The 17,928-nt window shown below is 36.7% G+C and overlaps 2 protein-coding genes across 2 annotated transcripts; both read left to right on the plus strand.

Annotated features, from left to right (window-relative positions):
• The first annotated feature begins 16 nt into the window (after positions 1-16).
• LOC147299845 (sodium/hydrogen exchanger 6-like) lies at positions 17-8,618 on the plus strand. Its single transcript, XM_086235956.1, has 22 exons — positions 17-292; positions 368-419; positions 536-595; positions 728-752; positions 876-961; positions 1,066-1,177; positions 2,159-2,221; positions 2,338-2,357; positions 2,443-2,540; positions 4,266-4,294; positions 4,394-4,425; positions 4,516-4,563; positions 4,664-4,724; positions 4,809-4,906; positions 5,008-5,083; positions 5,187-5,206; positions 5,382-5,479; positions 5,561-5,670; positions 6,624-6,707; positions 7,868-7,971; positions 8,068-8,150; positions 8,311-8,618. Exons 1-22 carry the CDS (start codon positions 85-87, stop codon positions 8,364-8,366), a joined length of 1,623 nt encoding a protein of 540 aa, XP_086092082.1. The 5' UTR covers positions 17-84; the 3' UTR covers positions 8,367-8,618.
• A 3,043-nt stretch (positions 8,619-11,661) lies between these two features.
• Positions 11,662-15,244, plus strand: LOC147299846 (protein ENDOSPERM DEFECTIVE 1-like). The gene is made up of 6 exons (XM_086245582.1): positions 11,662-12,738; positions 13,307-13,426; positions 14,025-14,141; positions 14,270-14,359; positions 14,819-14,926; positions 15,144-15,244. The coding sequence occupies exons 1-6, from the start codon at positions 11,662-11,664 to the stop codon at positions 15,201-15,203; spliced, it is 1,572 nt and encodes a 523-aa protein (XP_086101708.1). The 3' UTR covers positions 15,204-15,244.
• Positions 15,245-17,928: the final 2,684 nt, after the last annotated feature.

The following is a 17,928-nucleotide window of genomic DNA, read 5'->3' on the forward strand; positions in this document are numbered from 1 at the left end:
GGCGAAGCTCCTCTCTGCAAAATTCTTGTGTTGAGTGTAGACTGGAAGTCCTGAGGAGGATAGAGAGCAGTTGAAAAATCAACAATGGCGGATGAACAGCAGCTGAAGCTGATGGCGATGCAGATATCTCCGGGTGATGGCCATGGGACTACACCTGGGAAGGAGCAACAGGCCGCTGGCGTTGGCATTCTTCTGCAGATCATGATGCTCGTCCTCTCCTTCGTCCTCGGCCATGTTCTTCGCCGCCACAAATTCTACTATCTTCCCGAGGCCAGCGCTTCTCTCTTGATTGGTATTTTCTTCTTCTTCTTCTTCTTCTTCTTCTTCTTCTTCTTCTTCTTGTTATGATCATTATTATTATTTCCAGGTTTAATTGTCGGCGGCCTTGCTAACATCTCTAATACCGAAACCAGCATCAGGTCCCTTCTATGCCCTATGCCATTTCTAGAAAGAGGAATTTAACAATTAAAAGTTAAAACCCCTTGTTAATAATCATCATCTTCTTTTCTTTTCCTTATGTTCCTTTTTTTTGCAGGACGTGGTTCAATTTTCATGAAGAATTCTTTTTCCTCTTCCTCTTGCCTCCTATCATATTATATCCTAACTTTTCCCTGTTTTTTTTTTTTTTTTTTTTCAAACATTTTCATTTTCGTTGCTTGCTTTAATTTACGTTAATTGGCTTGGCTGGCTCCTGTGTGTTGTTTTTCCTTGACACTTTTGTGCTCACTCAGTCCGGGTTCAGTCTCTCACCGGTGAGTTTTTCACTACTTTTGTCTCTGCATATTTGTAGCTCTGAAAGAAATGCTTGTTTTTCTTTTGCCTTGCAACCCATCTCCTTTTAATGTGCTTTTCCGTTATTTCCACCATCTTCGCAGAAACCTTTCTTCTCTAACTTTGGAGCCATTGTCACTTTTGCTATCCTAGGAACCTTTATAGCTTCAGTTGTTACTGGTGTTCTAGTGTAAGTTTTTTGTTCTGTTTTATCATTCACAAACATCTTTTCATGTTATTACAGTTTTTACCCCCATTCTAAGGTAGATTCATTTGTACCCCCTCCTGTTGCAGTTACCTTGGTGGTCTGGTGTACCTCACGTACAGACTTCCGTTTGTGGAGTGTTTGATGTTTGGTGCTCTTATTTCAGCAACCGATCCCGTCACTGTCTTGTCCATCTTTCAGGTGATTTTCTGCTCTACTATTACAAAAGAAATTGATGTAATATTGCTATTTAGTATATATCAAAATAATAGATGCACAAAAGTTAATACTGGTTTAGGTTTATAAAAAACTTGAGAAGACCAAGACTAGTGTTGGATATTATGGCTTTGAGACAATTTTACTTCCAAGCCAAGGAGCAAACTTGAACTATATCGACCCTTTTGCACTTTCAAGAATAGGGAAAAAAAACAAATGCATGAAAGTGAACAATGTTAAGGCTTCCTAAGCTTACCTTTTGAGAAAAGTGGCACAATCTTGACTTCCAACTACATTTCTCATGTTCATGTGCTCACTTTTAGATGAACTTCTCATTCACTTGTTTATGATTTTGAGCAAGTGAATAGTCAATCTTCATCTCCATCTTCACATGAAGGAGAATGCATTCCAATGTGTGCCCACCTCAAATAGATTGTGGAGCCCACCTGAATTTTGACTCAAAGTTGACCAAAATTAATTTCTAAAAACCATAATTTCTATTTAACATTTGCTTCATTTGTCACAGTTAATTTATCACCATGCAATCAGTATTTCAGGATATGGTTTACCCTTTCAGTGAACCCATGTTGCAAAACAAACATGAAAGAGAAATATATAGAATTATTTTCAGAATCGAGAACAAACCTGTGCCTCTTCTAATATTTTTTAGGTGTTTGGATCCTGCCCTCCCCCCTCCCCGTGGAACAAAAAAAAAAAAAAAAGTATAAAGAAAAAACGCCATATGGTTTTAGGAATTGCAACCGGTCATAATTATAATCGAATTTTATCAATACAAAACCTTATGAATCTCATTGTTTGGAAATTTGTATTCCCTATCCATTTTCAAGCATTGAGGCATTATAATTGGTTGCCCGTCGAATGTATCAGAGGTGCTAGGAACATTTCCATTCTGATGGTCCATGATTCAAATGAATTCTGAAATTGTAGTGATGGCATTGATTACAGGAACTAGGCACAGATACGAACCTGTATGCCCTGGTGTTTGGAGAATCTGTTCTCAATGATGCGGTCAGTTTTTATTGTCATGATTTATAATCCATGTTCTTGATCTGTACATTTTTTGTCTCAAGATTGACCGTGTTTACTGGATGAAATTTTTTTGTTGTATGCTGCACAATCAATAGATGGCAATTTCCTTGTACAGGTATGTAGAGTAAATTGTTGTTGTACCTAGCAGTTATAATTTGTTTGAAGTTCAGTTCTAACTCAAGAAATTTTCTGCTATGCAGGACAATGTCCTTGGTTAGAAGTCATGCATCATCTGAACAGAACTTCTTCATGGTTGTTGTCCGGTTTCTTGAGACCTTTGTGGGTTCACTGTCTGCAGGTCAATATTTCTTATCTGTTACACTCTAATAATGAAGTATGTGACTCCTAGTTATTTTTGTTTGTGTTGGAAAGAAATTTACTAATTTTGTGGTCTAAGGGTCAAGTTCTGTGATGTCAAATGCTGTGATACTTAGACCCTTACTTGACTCTGTTATACCTGTGTCAACATGACAGGACATAACATGGGTAGGGCTTTGGCTATCACAAAAATTGGTTCCAAATAGGTTGATAATGGAAAAATACCTGTACCCAACACCCATATTCGAGTCCTTGTAACATGGATTTTACATGTCTCCTGGAAATACTTTGTGGTGGTCTCCTACTAAAACTTGTGTACCACAACTGCTCTTTCAAAATTTGGTGGAGGATTGATCTAGAATCAGAATTATATCTCTTTTGTAATTTGAGGAAATTTAATAGTTTTGAAAATTCAGGTTTAGAAGAAAAAAATAAAAGTTAAAACATAAGGAAGATGAAAATTGAGCTTTAAGGAGAAATTTACTTATTTGGTCATAATGGTTGCTGGAATCATGAATATACTCAACATAGTTTAAAAGTTTGTCATGATTTATAGAGCAGGACTTGCTTGCTTTTGATTTGACACACTTAAGAATGACCGGTAAAACATTAAAATGCCCAGAGTTTGGGTGATTGGAAGAATTTTGGAAGTTAGTAGTTATGCTGATTCCCAGGTTCAATCTTCTCCGATGGGTGGGCAACTAGTGATGTGTGCTAAATGCCCATACAATAAAATCTTATGAGATGGATGCTAATTTTATCTGCAAAGTGTGATTTGTGGCTACGTAGAGGAAGTTATGCTACATGCATTCAAGAGACTTTTGTAAAAGTAATACTTAACCATAAAGATGTTGCTATCCCCTTATTCCCTATTCCTGTTTTACTGAAATTTCTATTTATATTTGTTCGGTTGTTCTTGGAACTAAGTAGTTTGAAATCCTTAGAACTATAAGGCCTCTCTGGATTGCTTTAGTTTCTTTCACTAGAACAATGTTATCAAAGACAAGAAATTCAGAAATGAAGAGATATTCAAGGACAGGGGCCACCAATTAAAGAGATGAGAAGTTGTTTGAGACAGTTCAATTTTCTGCAAGAGGACCTAGGGCAACATGTGGGGGATTGAGTTGATTCTGAATAATAGATTGAAAAAGAGTGAAAGGAACCCAAAGAATTAGCGCCTTATAGGAGTGGTAGAAAGGATGTCATTATTAAAAAATTATGGATAGTATGGGACTTTCTGTGCGGTTTAGTGGCTAAAAGCTATTCATGCTTGGGAGTCCCAGTTAGTTTTAAAGAGAAGAATTCACCTTGCAGGTGGATGGGACTAATATATCTTATAGTATTTACAAAAGATGGTACTTGAGACATCAGGTACGTTGCAATACAATAAACTTGAACCAAGAGTGCTAGTGAATTTTCATATAGAAGAGTCAAGTAAAAGGGAAATTTGAAAGACGGGATGGCATTGTGGCTATTGCCAGATTACTGTCCATAATAAGATCAACCAATTTGAGGCAATGCAGGCAAAGCAAACTTTAGGCCTGTAATGGTCACTGAAAATTGTTTTCTCAACAATAATGACACTTTTTTTTGTCCTTTTTTTTTTTCTCTGAAGTTACCTAACATGAATTTCATAATTAGATGTTTCATTATGGCTGGATTTTGTTTCTTCAGTTACTAACAAGCATTGAATATTGCTCTACAGGTGTCGGAGTTGGATTTACTTCTGCTTTGATATCCTTCTTGTTCAATTACTCTTATATTATATTTAACAATTTGCTCTTAATAAGGTTTTATTGGTTGATTGAATTGTGAAACCTTAATTATGAGAACCTCTTTAAGTATGCAGGGTTGGATATTGACAAGTGAGTTCTACTTTTATACTATTCTTTTCCAACCTTTGTTTAATTACTATGTATTGTGGAAATAACATTCTTGTCTTGTTATCTTTCCAGTCTTCAGAACTTGGAGTGCTGTCTTTTTGTGCTTTTCCCATACTTTTCGTAAGTGATCTTCTTGACCCTTTTTTCATGCTGTGTGAACTAGTTTTGAGGTTTTTTATACCCTTATATGCAAATTGATGTGAAACTATTGTCTGTCTAGGTACATGCTTGCAGAAGGTCTTGGCCTCTCTGGTATTGTGTCAATATTGTTCACAGGAATGGTAAGTGGAAGTATACAGTTTTCCTGTTTAATTACATATCTTAAGTTAAAGATTTGTCATCGAAACACTTGTCTTCCACTTTAGGTCATGAAGCACTACACATATTCAAATTTGTCAGAAAACTCTCAACGATTTGTTTCTGCCTTTTTCCATTTGATATCATCGCTAGCAGAGACATTTGTGTAAGAGAGCTCTTCATTGTCCTTGTCATATAAAACTAATTTAACTGTTCTTTACACATGACATCTCCACCCTTATCCTGAATGTAAACGTTTATTTGCAGATTTATATACATGGGCTTTGATATTGCCATGGAACAACATAGCTGGTCACACGTTGGATTCATTTTTTTCTCAATTGTATCCTTGCATAATTTGTCAATGGTTAAACCGTTAAAGTTTGGTGATACTCTACCAACTGAAACTTCATCTTGTTCCTTAACTTTGTGCATGATTGCCTCAGATATTTATCGTAGTTGCAAGGTATGCCTCTTGTATGTTTGATATTATGAGCCTTTGGTTACAAGCTTATTTTATTACAGTCTTAACTTCCCAATACAACTTTTAGTATTCATTTTCCATTTTATATCAACCTTACTATAGGTCAATGTATCCTGTTGTGAAACTATTGACAAGTGTGTCCAATAATTTTGTGCAGGGCAGCTAACGTCTTTTCTTGTGGCTATTTGGTCAACTTGGTTCGACCTGCACATAGACAGATACCATTAAAACATCAAAAAGCACTTTGGTACAGTGGTAAGAAAAACATAAATTTCTGATATTTTTGAATTTCTTGATTTTTGAGAGTGTCTTATAATGAACTACGGGAATGAGTAGGACTTCGAGGGGCAATGGCTTTTGCACTCGCTCTACAATCAGTTCATGATCTTCCAGAAGGGCATGGCCAAACTATATTCACTGCAACCACTGCAATAGTTGTTCTGACGGTACACAAGCTGATTTTTCATCTTAATTTAGAATCTTCTACCAAATGTCAGTTGAATATTGAGTACCTACTTTTCCTGATAGATATGCAGGTTCATACATCTTATTTCTGATAGTCATGATTCATGAACTGAATCTGAAACACTTTGTCAAAATATTTAATCCTAACAAGGACAAGTTGTTTGGCCAATTAGGGAAAAAAGTTGAACTCTTTTTACTCGATATTATGCTCTCTTATTTTCTTTAAAAAAAAAATTATGCTCTCTTGTTTCTATTTCATTGTATTGGTGTCCTTGTGTGCATGTGTGTGTGTTTTTGTAAATGATTCTGCTTCAAAAGGGAGGGAAATTTTATTTGAAACAAACAAATTTTTGACTAATTGCCTCTGAAGTTCTTATGAACACTGTGGAAAGTCGTGATAGAAATAAATAAATAAATGAGAATGCTAGGCTTCGACAGAATGGAATGTCTCTTGGCTCTGGGACTAGTGTGTGTTTAAATGATTCTGTTTCAAAAGGGAGTGAAATTTTGTTTGAAAGAAACAAACTCATTGATTAATTGCCTCTGGAGATTCTTATGAAGGCTGGCCTTGTGTAGTTGTGTACAAAATGCAAAGTGATGTGATAGAAGAAAAAATTAAATGACAATGCTAGCCTCCTACAGAATGGAATGTCACTTTACCCTGAGACTTCATTCCATTCCCTACAGAAGGCCAAAAGAACTTGTTTCTTATTGGCAACTTTGTTCATCATCCTGTAGTTACATATTGAACCGACACCTAATGAAGTTTACATATTTTACACCTTGCATGCAATGGAAACAAGGAATTAGCAATATGATGTATATTAACAGTAACTTAGATAATATATACTCAAGTATACTTGTCTTGTAAGATGCATATGATAGTGTTTGTGTGACTTAATTGTAACTTGTAACCTTCTGACCAATTCTTTAGGTGTTATTGATTGGAGGTTCAACGGGTACCATGCTGGAAGCTTTACAAGTTGTAGGTGATGGCCATGATAGTAACTTGGGTGAAGTAAGTGTTCCAGATCCCCCTGCAAAAAAAAAAAAAAAAAGTTATGCTTATTTACTTGTTTTTTGTATTTGAGGAGCAATAAAAAAGAGAGTTCCATGTATGTTTGTGACAGTCATGATCCAAATTTGCTACTTGAATCTACATTAATTATTCCAGAAAAGAGTAACTATCATATGTAGGCTGAATATCCATAATCCTTTGTAAATTTTCTGGACACAAATTATACTATTGAGAGCCCTAAGAGGATAAGAGCTGATGCGGATTATTCTTATGGTCCAGGGCTACTGCTCACTATGAATAGCCCACATTAGAGGGGTAGGGACTATATTTTCAGCCCTCACAAAAGCCATTACTTTGCTCCTGTGGCATCACAAAAGTGCCAAAGGTTTTGGTCCTTTACTTTTCTCCTGTTCTGTGTCTCTGTCACAGGGCTCAGTACCTCTATATATGTCCAGTTACAATGCTGACATGGTAGGTCTCTGTCACACAAGGGCTGTCCATGTCTTTTGTTCACTGTGTCACTCATGGCAATATTTCTTATTTCATGAACATTTCCCGTTTAGGATTCATCTAATCCTTCCCTTTTGCTCTCCTTGGTGTTTCCATTTTTGTACTTATTTTCAAAAGATACATGCAAACAAGTTATTTAGTTTCTTGTTTATATGCTTTACAAGCTCCTTTGAGAATAACGATAGGGCAACCTTGATTTGGGTAGGCTCTGTTAAAGGGGTGTTTGGTGAAAGTGGGACACATAAATAATATTTCTAATACCACATGCAGTTGGTTTATTCTCGAGAGGGTATGTCATCGTATGTATGTTCTTGGAGTGGTTTCTAGGTAGGCTGCCTCATAGAAAGTTATACGTAAAGTTGATTGAGCTGTTGCCAGCATTGTTGGACCATGTTCTGAAATTACATGTAGATCACCTTTCAATTATGTGCAAAGATGTAATCATCCTACTTGCACCTGGCTGAAACAATGATTGTTTAAATATCTATATAACTGCATTTTGCTACATTTAATATCAACTTTTCAGATTGATGGGATCACATGGTTGAATTATGATATTGATGCTACTGTCATGTTGACTGGTGATCTTGCAAGTCATCAAAGCTGACTATATTGGATATATATATATATATATATATATAATTCTGCAGAGTTTTGAAGGGAACAACGGCTATATTGCTCCATCTTATGATGAGGATGAGGAAGTGTCATCAGGAAACAGGATCAAGATGAAACTAAAGGAATTCCACAAGAGGTAAAATTTGGTTGTTATCTTCTTGGAGGAACCTGGCTTTCATTTTGATTTATTTGCTAAGCATCTAGTTTTTCCCTCCACCCCTTTCTCTTGCAGCACGGCGTCATTCACAGCTATAGATCGAAACTACCTCACCCCATTTTTTACTAGTCAGAATGGTGATGAAGCAGAAGGGCTTGGTAAGATAGAATTTACATGGATCTATTTACTTCTAAGAGAGAGAGAATCAAGTTCATATTCATCTTTCGCCTTCTTTGCTTTATGAATCGAGTCTTTCATATATACCTGGATTTCATGATTCTGAGTTATTTTTCCCTTTTCTTTATATTTTCTTAACAGATGAGCCAACACCGAGCTCTTCAAGAGGGGGAGGGGGTTTCCATGGTCATGGCTAATATTCAGGGTGATATTTTGTTCAGAAATTAATATGTTGGCAGATGAAGTCAGCTTTGTATATACTTATATAGACTTGCGCCATAAAAATGGCCTCATAGGTGAAGGGCACAAATGCACAAATTGTTTTCACACTTTAGAAAATGTAGTTTGTGCACTTGTGCATGATTTGGTGCACAGTGTACTAGCGTAATCAGGCATCTAATGAAAATAATATCTTTTAAAAATCTCATCAATGGCATTTAAAATTTTTTTATTATTTTCATCAGATGATTTATTCTCAAAATATATATCTTTTTCTTTCCAGTTTTTAGGGAAAAATTTATGAAAATAATATATGCTGTGGGGCAGTTGCATTTTTCGGACATATATTTTGAATTGTGTCGTTGGAGGACTAACACGTACAGTTTATGTCGTAGTGGTATGAAGGTCACTTCTTTTACAAACTCTGTCCAAATGAGGGACATATTGTTCATTTTATATTGAGTAAAAGTTCAATTTTCTTTCTAAATTAAAAAAGATTAATACTAAAAATAAATTAAAAAATATCAAAATTAAAAATGATTAAAAACTAAAAACAAAAACAAAAAACAAAAAAGAGGGAGGATGCACAGATCCCACATTTCCACCCTTACTTCGGCGGCCCTTCCCACCATTGGCGCTCCCATGCGGTCTCTCTCTCTCTCTCTCTCCCCCCAGTGTAACCCACCAACGGATTGGTGTGGGAGGTTGATGATGGATTATAGTGAAGAGAGAGAGAGAGAGAGAGAGAGAGAGAAAGAGAAGGGGAGGATGGGGCCGCCAGGGGTGGGGTGGGGCGGGGCGGGGCGGGGCGGGATCTACGCATCTCCCTCTTCTTTCTTTTTTTATTGTTTAGTTTTAATTTTTTTTAATATGTTTTTTGTCTTTAGGTGGATTGACATTTTTGCCCTTGAAAAGAGATTACATGTGTGGCACGTGATGTATTTTAGACAGTGTTCCTGAAGGAAGTGATGGAGCGTCCTACGATGACACAGAATGCAAGTTTTAGTCCTCTAATCACACATTTAAAAATACATTTCCGAAAATGCAACATAGCCCAAAACGTATGTCCTTTCCATAAATATTTCCCCAATTTGACTTTTTCAAGTTCTGAGCTGAAATATGCTCCTACTGAAATCCCTAAAGCACATTGTTAGGCAGGATATATATAGCATGAGATTGGACTAAACTAGTCTAATCCTATGTTTGATCCCAATATTTTTTTTACAAAAATTTCCCTTTGACCCCTGTATAAAATTAAAACTAAAAGACTAGAAATATTTTTTTAAATAAGTAAATTTTCAGCAACTCCCTCCTCACAAGTAGCGAAACAAAATGGCCAACTACACTTACTGAAACATAAGTTTGGTAACGTAGTAAGAGTATCCATTAAATGGTAAGTACCACATAAGCTAGCCTCTCAACTGAACAAATCGACTAGCTCATCCGTACAAATCCCTTCTGAAAGTTTAGGGAATAGAAACCCAATGTCATCAACACATGTGGCCCTTTATTCTCATATCAATCAAAAATGATAATAAAACTATATAGCATGGCATAAAAAAACTAATGCAATTTTCGCAAGCAACAATAATTAATATCATACATATACACATAAACGTGTCCCCATAGTCAGGGTGTGAGAATCATCAACTTGGTGTCCAAGCTTAACCTTTGTGTACATCAATAACATCATTGTCCTTAACATCTTCTCTGGGTCACTAGAGATCCAGATTCGAAAATAATAACAACTTAGTCAAAAGGTAATTTTGACAAAGTTTTGACATGATCTTTCTTTACGGTCTTATGTTTCCAAAATATTCCGAAAACCAGTCCAACTTAGACCGAGTCTCTATATTTTGAGGAACTAGGGTTTCTACTCGAGTCCAATTTTAATTTTAAGTTTTGGAGTTGACCAGTTAAAGTCTAACAACATAACCAGGTCAATGGATGGGAGAGTGTGGGAGCTCTAGCCCAATATCCAATGCATGTGTGCTCACGCACTGACCTCAACATGACGTCGTTTAGCTACTTTAACAAGGTGGCCTCAATCCTTTATTAGGTTTATTGATTAACGGGCAAGTATGTCCAACTAAAAGTTGCAAGAAAATTAAATAAATCCAACTTAAATTTTATTTGCATGTTTCCTAACAAGTGTACTTTTAGTTTGTTGCAATTCTATTATTCAATTTTTCATACATAAATAGTTATATATTACAAATCCAATTTTAACTAATTATGTTTTTAATTCAACTTCGCAAGATAGGGTTAAGACCACTTACTCGGTTGTAGACCTCATTAGCTTAATCACCAACAATTAGAATCACTAAAACACAATATTAAAGCCTAATGATCGAGTAATTAATCTTAAACTTGAACAACTTAACCAAGTTCAAGGTTCTCAAGGTTATATATATATTTTCTTTTAATCCAAGTGTGCTTTCTCTTTGTCCTTTGGAAATTCACCAAAAATTTCTCGATGTTTGATGAAAAATTCGTCGACACTAGGATGTCCGTCTCGATTGATAATATTTTTCTACAGTCTCGATTTTCTTAACGATTTGCACGTTTATCTCAAATAAACCGAAAAACGTCCGGGAAAGAGCTTGTTTACCTATTTTCCAAAAATACAAATTCCTTAATAAACTTCAAAAACTCACGATTCAAGACACGTGTCTCTGCTCAACTAATCCTAATTATTTCCAAACTCGTGGCATCGAGTACTTTTTAACGGTAGTTACCTATTAATCATTCGACTCCAATCTTTTTAACAAAATCTTTGATAACTGAAACATGAATTCTATTTTATAATAAAATAAATTCTAGAACATACTGATAAATCAAAATAAATACCTAAAAATACTATAAGCTCAAAATAAAGCACGAAAAAAATCCTAAAGTGTCATAATGGAGGACTGGGGGAGCTCCGCCGAGTGCCCAACGCCTATATGCTCATTAACTTATTTTCTATTATTTTTCTTGTTCGAGAATTTTAACGAAAGTAATATTAGGGAGAAAGAAGACCCGTATTTTCTTTGTTCGGAGGGCCTAATTTTGAAAAATTGAACCGTTACAACTTACCCCAAACAGCCAACGGCTAGTTATTTGTTGGTTCCCAAATGATGAGCACCTTCTAGCTCTCTCTCGCTTTAAGGTTCCAGATCCCCCAATATTGGAGGACTGCAAGGACTGGAGAAGAGCCCAGCAAAAGAGTCAGCCAGGAAGGAGAAGGTAATAGCACAGATTCGCTCGGTCTCTATGCATCTACTGAGGAATATGGATGAATCGATCGTGGGAAATTGCGCAGCAGAGGACGCATCAGGTTGTTGTGGTCCTCCCCCTCCTCCTCCTCCTCCTCCGCCTGGTCAGCGGCGACCGAGGGTTAGGGAGGTGAGCTCTCGGTTCATGTCTCCTGTGGTTTCCTTCTCCGGTGATCATCCCTTGCCTACCAAATCGCAATCGCCTCTTCCTAAACATCAACACCACGCCTTTTCAACTCCAATTCCAACCCCGACCACGACCCCGGAAATTCCGCCGAAGCAGCGGTCTTCCTCTGTGAATCGGCGGCGGAGGCACTTGGAGTACTTGGAGCCCTTGCGCTGCTCCTCCTCCGACGAGAACAGGCCCACCGCCCAAAGCTCAGAAACCCCTCTCCCGCCGGATGTGAGGAAACAGCGTCCTCTCAAGCCTTTGAAAGAGAACGGAGGAGGAGGCCCTAAACCCCATCACCAACAGCAACCGCATCTTCCAAAACCCTCAAGACCTGACACACCCATGGCCATGGTCTCTGCTAGTCTCGATAGGACGACGTCGTCCAGATTCAGACTCATTCAGCAGCAGCAGCAGCAGCAGCAGCACCGGGCTTCCAACATGACTTCCACAGCTGCTGCTAAGCTCTTGCAGTCCAATCTAGCCACTGAGGCCATTTCTTCTTCACCAAATCCTCATGATGATAACTATAATCACAGTCGTCAGGTACCAAGTGATATCCGCTCTTCCATGCCTGAGGCCGTGTCCAGCAGACACCACCTGGTAACTGAAAAAAGTGCCGATTTTTCAAAATTTCCGGGGGCTTCCCCTTGCTCCCGATCTCTCAACTTGCCTCTCTCGAGCTCCGAGCAGTCGTCCTTCTTCCAGTCAATCAAAGGCCGCGAACAATTAACATCTGCTGTCTCCAAGCCCCCAGTCTCACTACCATGTGCAACCGCAAAGTTGGGTAAAGGGAAGAAAGTTTCTAGTCACCGAGAAGATGCGCAGCACTCCTTGAGATTGCTTCACAACCGCTTTCTGCAGTGGAGATATGCCAATGCAAGAGCAGAGGCATCCATGCGAGCTCAGCAGACAGAGACCCAGGTAACTCACTGTCTTTCCTGTTTCCCAATCTATATATCCAAACTGTTCAAATTTGAGATAAAAGTGTGCTTTTAAACATACTATTGTTTCTGGATATATTCTCCACGAGCATACATATATTTCCCATTCTAGGAAGGTTGCCACTTCGACCCTAAGCAACAAAACAGCTGAAATTTCAATTCCAAGGGCTTGTTTGTTTAGTTGTTAATTTGGAGGACTTGAAAGCACTTTTGTAAATTTTCTTATTAGAAATGCAAGTGCTTCTTGTCAATACACTTGGAAGCCCAAGTGGTTAAAAGTGCTTCTATAATCTAGAAATTTGGATTCTAAGTCGAAGTGGTAACAACAATAATTGTTCCCTTTCCCATTTGGTGTCGATAAAGTCTTTGTTACCCTGATTTAGTTACTAACCCTTCTCATGTGTTTCTCATATTAATATTCCCTTTACAACTTAGTACCTAAATCAGGGGCTGCTGCACAAGAATGCTTCTTATGTACATTTATTCACCCTGTTACACTTCTAATTTGATAAAACAAATTAACTTTCTTTTTCTCCACTTCCTTGTAGAGAATGCTTTATTCCCTTGCGGTAAAGATAGCAGAACTATATGATTCTGTGAAGAGGAAACGGATAGAACTCGGCACTCTGCAAAGAACAAAGACTTTATCGACAATTCTTGAAGCTCAAGTAAGGTTCTGCCATCTTTTGATGATTGCTTGCTTTACGCTTTTGTGTTGATGACTTCATGCAGTATATTATCTTTTCTATGCTAGAATTTCTCGGTGATTCATTTAATAATCAGTATCTTGCATAAGCATATTTTGTTTAATTGCAGTTTTATCTCTTGGTGAACTTTAATGATCAGTATCTTTCATGTTGAGCACAATGCATGAAGAATCAAGCTTTACCTTTCATTTCCATATGACTAGGATCTGTTAAGCAATGTAACTTTGGGTCTTATCTCAACTAACTTTGCCAAAAAGTTGGGGTGGAGAAGCAATACAAGTTCAGCAAAAATAGTCGTTTTCCCCTGATGCAACTTAGCTGTGAAAGAGAAAAGCACAATAGTTTTCTTTTCCTGTTCTAATTTACCACACATGTACCCTAAGTAGTATGCTGTTCAGCACAAAGAAATTGAAATAGCCTACATTCATACTTAGGGTAACTTACTCTTCATGCTGTTCTGGCACAATAGTTTTCTACATTTGATGTTCATGCTGTTCTAGTTTACTGATCCTTCTGAATGATGTTTGTAACTTACACATTGTACTGGAAACTATTTTAGATTCCATATTTGGACCAGTGGTTTGCTCTTCAAGGGGATTATTCAATTTCTCTGGCAGAAGCAACTCAGGCTTTGTTGAATGCCTCACTTCAGCTTCCAATCAGTGGCAATGTTAGGGTATAGTTTCCTTGTTTAATTATAGCTTCTGCATTTTATTTAATCAATGTTCAACTTATGTTTCGTATATTGCTTTGTATATGGTGTTCTTTACACCAATAGTGACACTGACATGAGATATACTGTAGGCTGATAAAAGAGAGGTGGAAGAGGCACTGTACTCAGCAATAGAAGTGATGGAGATTGTAGTTTCCCATGTTCAGCGATCTATACCAAAGGTAGGAGACGGTTTCCTTTTGCAATCATCAAGTGGATTTTATTCAATTTTTTATTATTTTTATATGAAGTGACGGCACAACTGGTAAGAAGAAAAAATTTCATTGCGGTGGGAAAATCTCATGAGCCTGTTATACAAATGGGTAGAATGGGAGAGTAAACAAGTTTATATTAGATGCAAAGAAATTGTAGAGTTCCTGAACTTAGAATTGCGTAAGAGTAAATTGATGACAAAAGGAGAGTAAGGTTTATAAAGTGCATAATCAAGTACTTGCTCTCTCTCTCTCTCTCTCTCTCTCTCTCTCTCTCCCTCCAGTGTTTGTGGATAATAATTTAACAAAACCTACTTTGGTTCTGGATATTGTGTGATTCAAGGAGAACTTAATGCGTAGGGTTTGTATTTCACTTTTCCACACATCCATTTGTTTTGGCTGTCAATGACAAAAGCTTTTCTCATACAGGCAGAAGAAACAGAGACTTTTATTGCAGAACTAGCTAGAGTGATTGGTCAAGAAAGAGCTCTCATTGAAGAATGCGAAAATCTGTTGTCTAAGACATATACGGTGCAGGTTTGCCTCACCCCAATTCTGCATTTCTGCTATATAGTACAATAATTTGAGAGTTATCAATAATGTGTGTTTATATGTATGTTGGGAATGCATCAAAATTTGAATAAATAAAACATTTTCACATTATTTGGAGAACAAATTTAAGGAGCTATATAATTTATTATGCTTTTCTCATTATCAGATTTTTCTATTTACCAAGTATGTGCTCTGCTTTCAGGTGGAAGAGTGTAGCTTAAGGGGACATATAATCCAGTTGAAACAACGCTGCTGTCCTTGAAAATTATTACCGTTATGAAGAGCGAGCAATGAATAAATTACTGCGGCATGTCATTTGTGCTAGCATTGGCAGGTGAATAGTGGATCCGTTGCATGATTTAGGAATATACATATAGGATTTTTTATTTTTTTTTGTACCGTCAGGGCCCAAAGCCCAAAAAACAAATAAAAAATTTTTAAAGCAACCATTGGCAGCTTTTCCTAAAAAAAAATATATATGAGACATTTCCGTATTTTTTTTATTGAATATCTCACTTGATTTACTTAAAAAGATGGTGCAGTAAAACTGTAAAAGGTAATTAGGCCTTCTACTTACAGTGATACTGAGAGTAATATTATTGTACCAAATTAAATTATGTCTAATATTGAACGAGTGGTCATTAATTCTTATTATACCAATATCATTATTTTATAAAATTTAAAAAAAGTCCAATATTATATATATATATATACATATTAATTATTTGAATGCACGAGAATTACATTTTTATCTTGATCAAATGCACAAGAAATTTGATAAAAAAAACATACATTTTATAAAATATAAAATGACAACTACATCAAGGACAAAATGATAAAATATACATTTGCACATAGAACAAAATGACAACTACATCAAGGAAACAATATAAGGAAACTACCACGGCAGACCTTTCTTCCCCGTAAACAGAACGGGAAGGTAATGGAGGGACATAATGTCAAACATCCAAATCATACAGCAACTCAAACACATAATGCGAAATCCATAATAGGTTTAAATCTAACCTGAAACTGAATAGAGATCATAGAGAAACTGAATTTTTTTTTTTAGAGCAAATTACAATTTATAATTTAGTATCTCAATTTTACATGCTGTTTCAAATTAATACCCCAACTTTGAAAACTTGCAAAAAAGTACCTCAATTTTCATTTTGCGTCAAAATAGTACTTACGTTAGTTTTCTGTCAAATAAACTGTTAATTGCTGACGTGGTAAGTATTTTCGTCTTTTTCTTCGCATTTAAAAAAATAATAATATTTTAGAACTTTTGATTAAAAAATTATTAAAAAAATTCTTAAAAAAATTGGGGGGCTGCGGAGATGGGCAGGGAGGGTCGGGGAAGGGTTGGGTTGGGGGAAGAGAGGCAAGGAGGGGGGTTGCTGCGACGGCACTGGGGCTAGGGAGAGGGGGTGCGACGGGACTGGGGTGAAGGGAAAAGGGGTCGGGTAGAGAGAGGGGGAGGATGGGTGGGGGCGAGCTGGGAAGGGGCTGGCTGGGTGCCGGATGGAGGGGATGGAGGGGATGGGTGGGGGAGTGGGGGCTGGGTGGGGGACGAGGCTGAGATTGGGTGGCTGAGGGGTGGGGGGGACGGGGCTGGTGCTGGGGCTAAGGTGTGGTGCTGCATGGAGCAAGGCTGGGGAAGGGGGAGGTGGAAAAGTTTTTATTTTAAGAAATTTCTCAAATTTGTTTATTAAATGTTTTTTAAATGTGAAAAAAAAAAAAAGACAAATACATTTGCCACGTCAGTAGATAACGTTTTATTTAACAGAAAAACTAATGAAATTACTATTTTGACACAAAATAAAAATTAAGGTACTTTTTTGCAAGTTTTAAAAGTTGAAGTACTAACTTGTAATAACACGTAAAATTGAAGTACTAAATTGTAATTTTTTTTATTTTTTTTTTATATGGCGGCAATACTCTCTCTCTTTCTTTCTCTCATTCTTTTTGTCTCTATCAGCCACTTCTTCTTTCTCCTTCTTTTTCTTTCCCCTTCTCTTATTGTCGATTTTATTTTCTCCGTTATTCTCCCATTCCTTGAGCAGAACTTGAGAAGCTTAGGCTACATCTTGTGTGTTTGGTTGTCATGTTGATATGAAAATCTGAGAGGACGTTACTGTGGCTACACGAATGTTGAAATTAATATTAGAACATTCATACTCTCAAGCTTAAGTATGGTAAATACCTTACAAACAATAGAATTATCAAACTAGGTTTATGATTTATCATGCATCTAAATTGTTAGAAAACCAATATGGTTAATGCTTTATATTTTAGTAAATTTAAATTTCTTTACATGATTTAGAAAATATCTTTTAAGTAGTTAAGGGCATGATCATCTATTTAAAATAATTTTCAAATTCCTCTGGTTACCCCTGTCCGCTGTCCGTTCTAGCAAATGTCACAGTTCCAATTTCCCCTTATCATGTCTAACAAAAGCATCCAAACAAAGGATATAACCATTCTTTCCCTTTTTTACTTTCCCTCCCCTTTAGTTCATCTTCTACCCATCCAAACAAGCTGTAAGCGGTATCAAAGAAAATGTTATTTTTAAACCAAAATGTTGCCTTAAACGGTTACATCAATTAGCTATTCTTAACCAACCTTTTACAACAATAAGGCGGGAAAGATACAATGATTAATGTAACTGATTCCTCAAAATTTTTACTTTGTTTTGGTTTCAAGATCCTATTGCTTTCATTCTTTCAGCCCAGAGCATGGAAAATGAAATTTAAACTATGTGACCAATGACATTGTTTAAAGCATCATTTTGAAGACAACATGTCTGAACCCTACATTTCCAAAAAGGCCAAAAATTGATGTTATTTCTAGGAAAGGGGAAAAGGAGTGAAATATCAGAAGATTGGGAGGCAGAACTGTGCGAAAAGGACCGAGGAGAAGATATTATAATACTAGTACATATAAGCAGATATTAACTACGCCTTAAACTTTTCAATCAGATTACA

Source organism: Dryas octopetala, chromosome 1 (assembly GCF_963921425.1).
Source record: "Dryas octopetala chromosome 1, drDryOcto1.1, whole genome shotgun sequence".
In the NCBI taxonomy this organism is placed as follows: Eukaryota; Viridiplantae; Streptophyta; class Magnoliopsida; order Rosales; family Rosaceae; genus Dryas; species Dryas octopetala.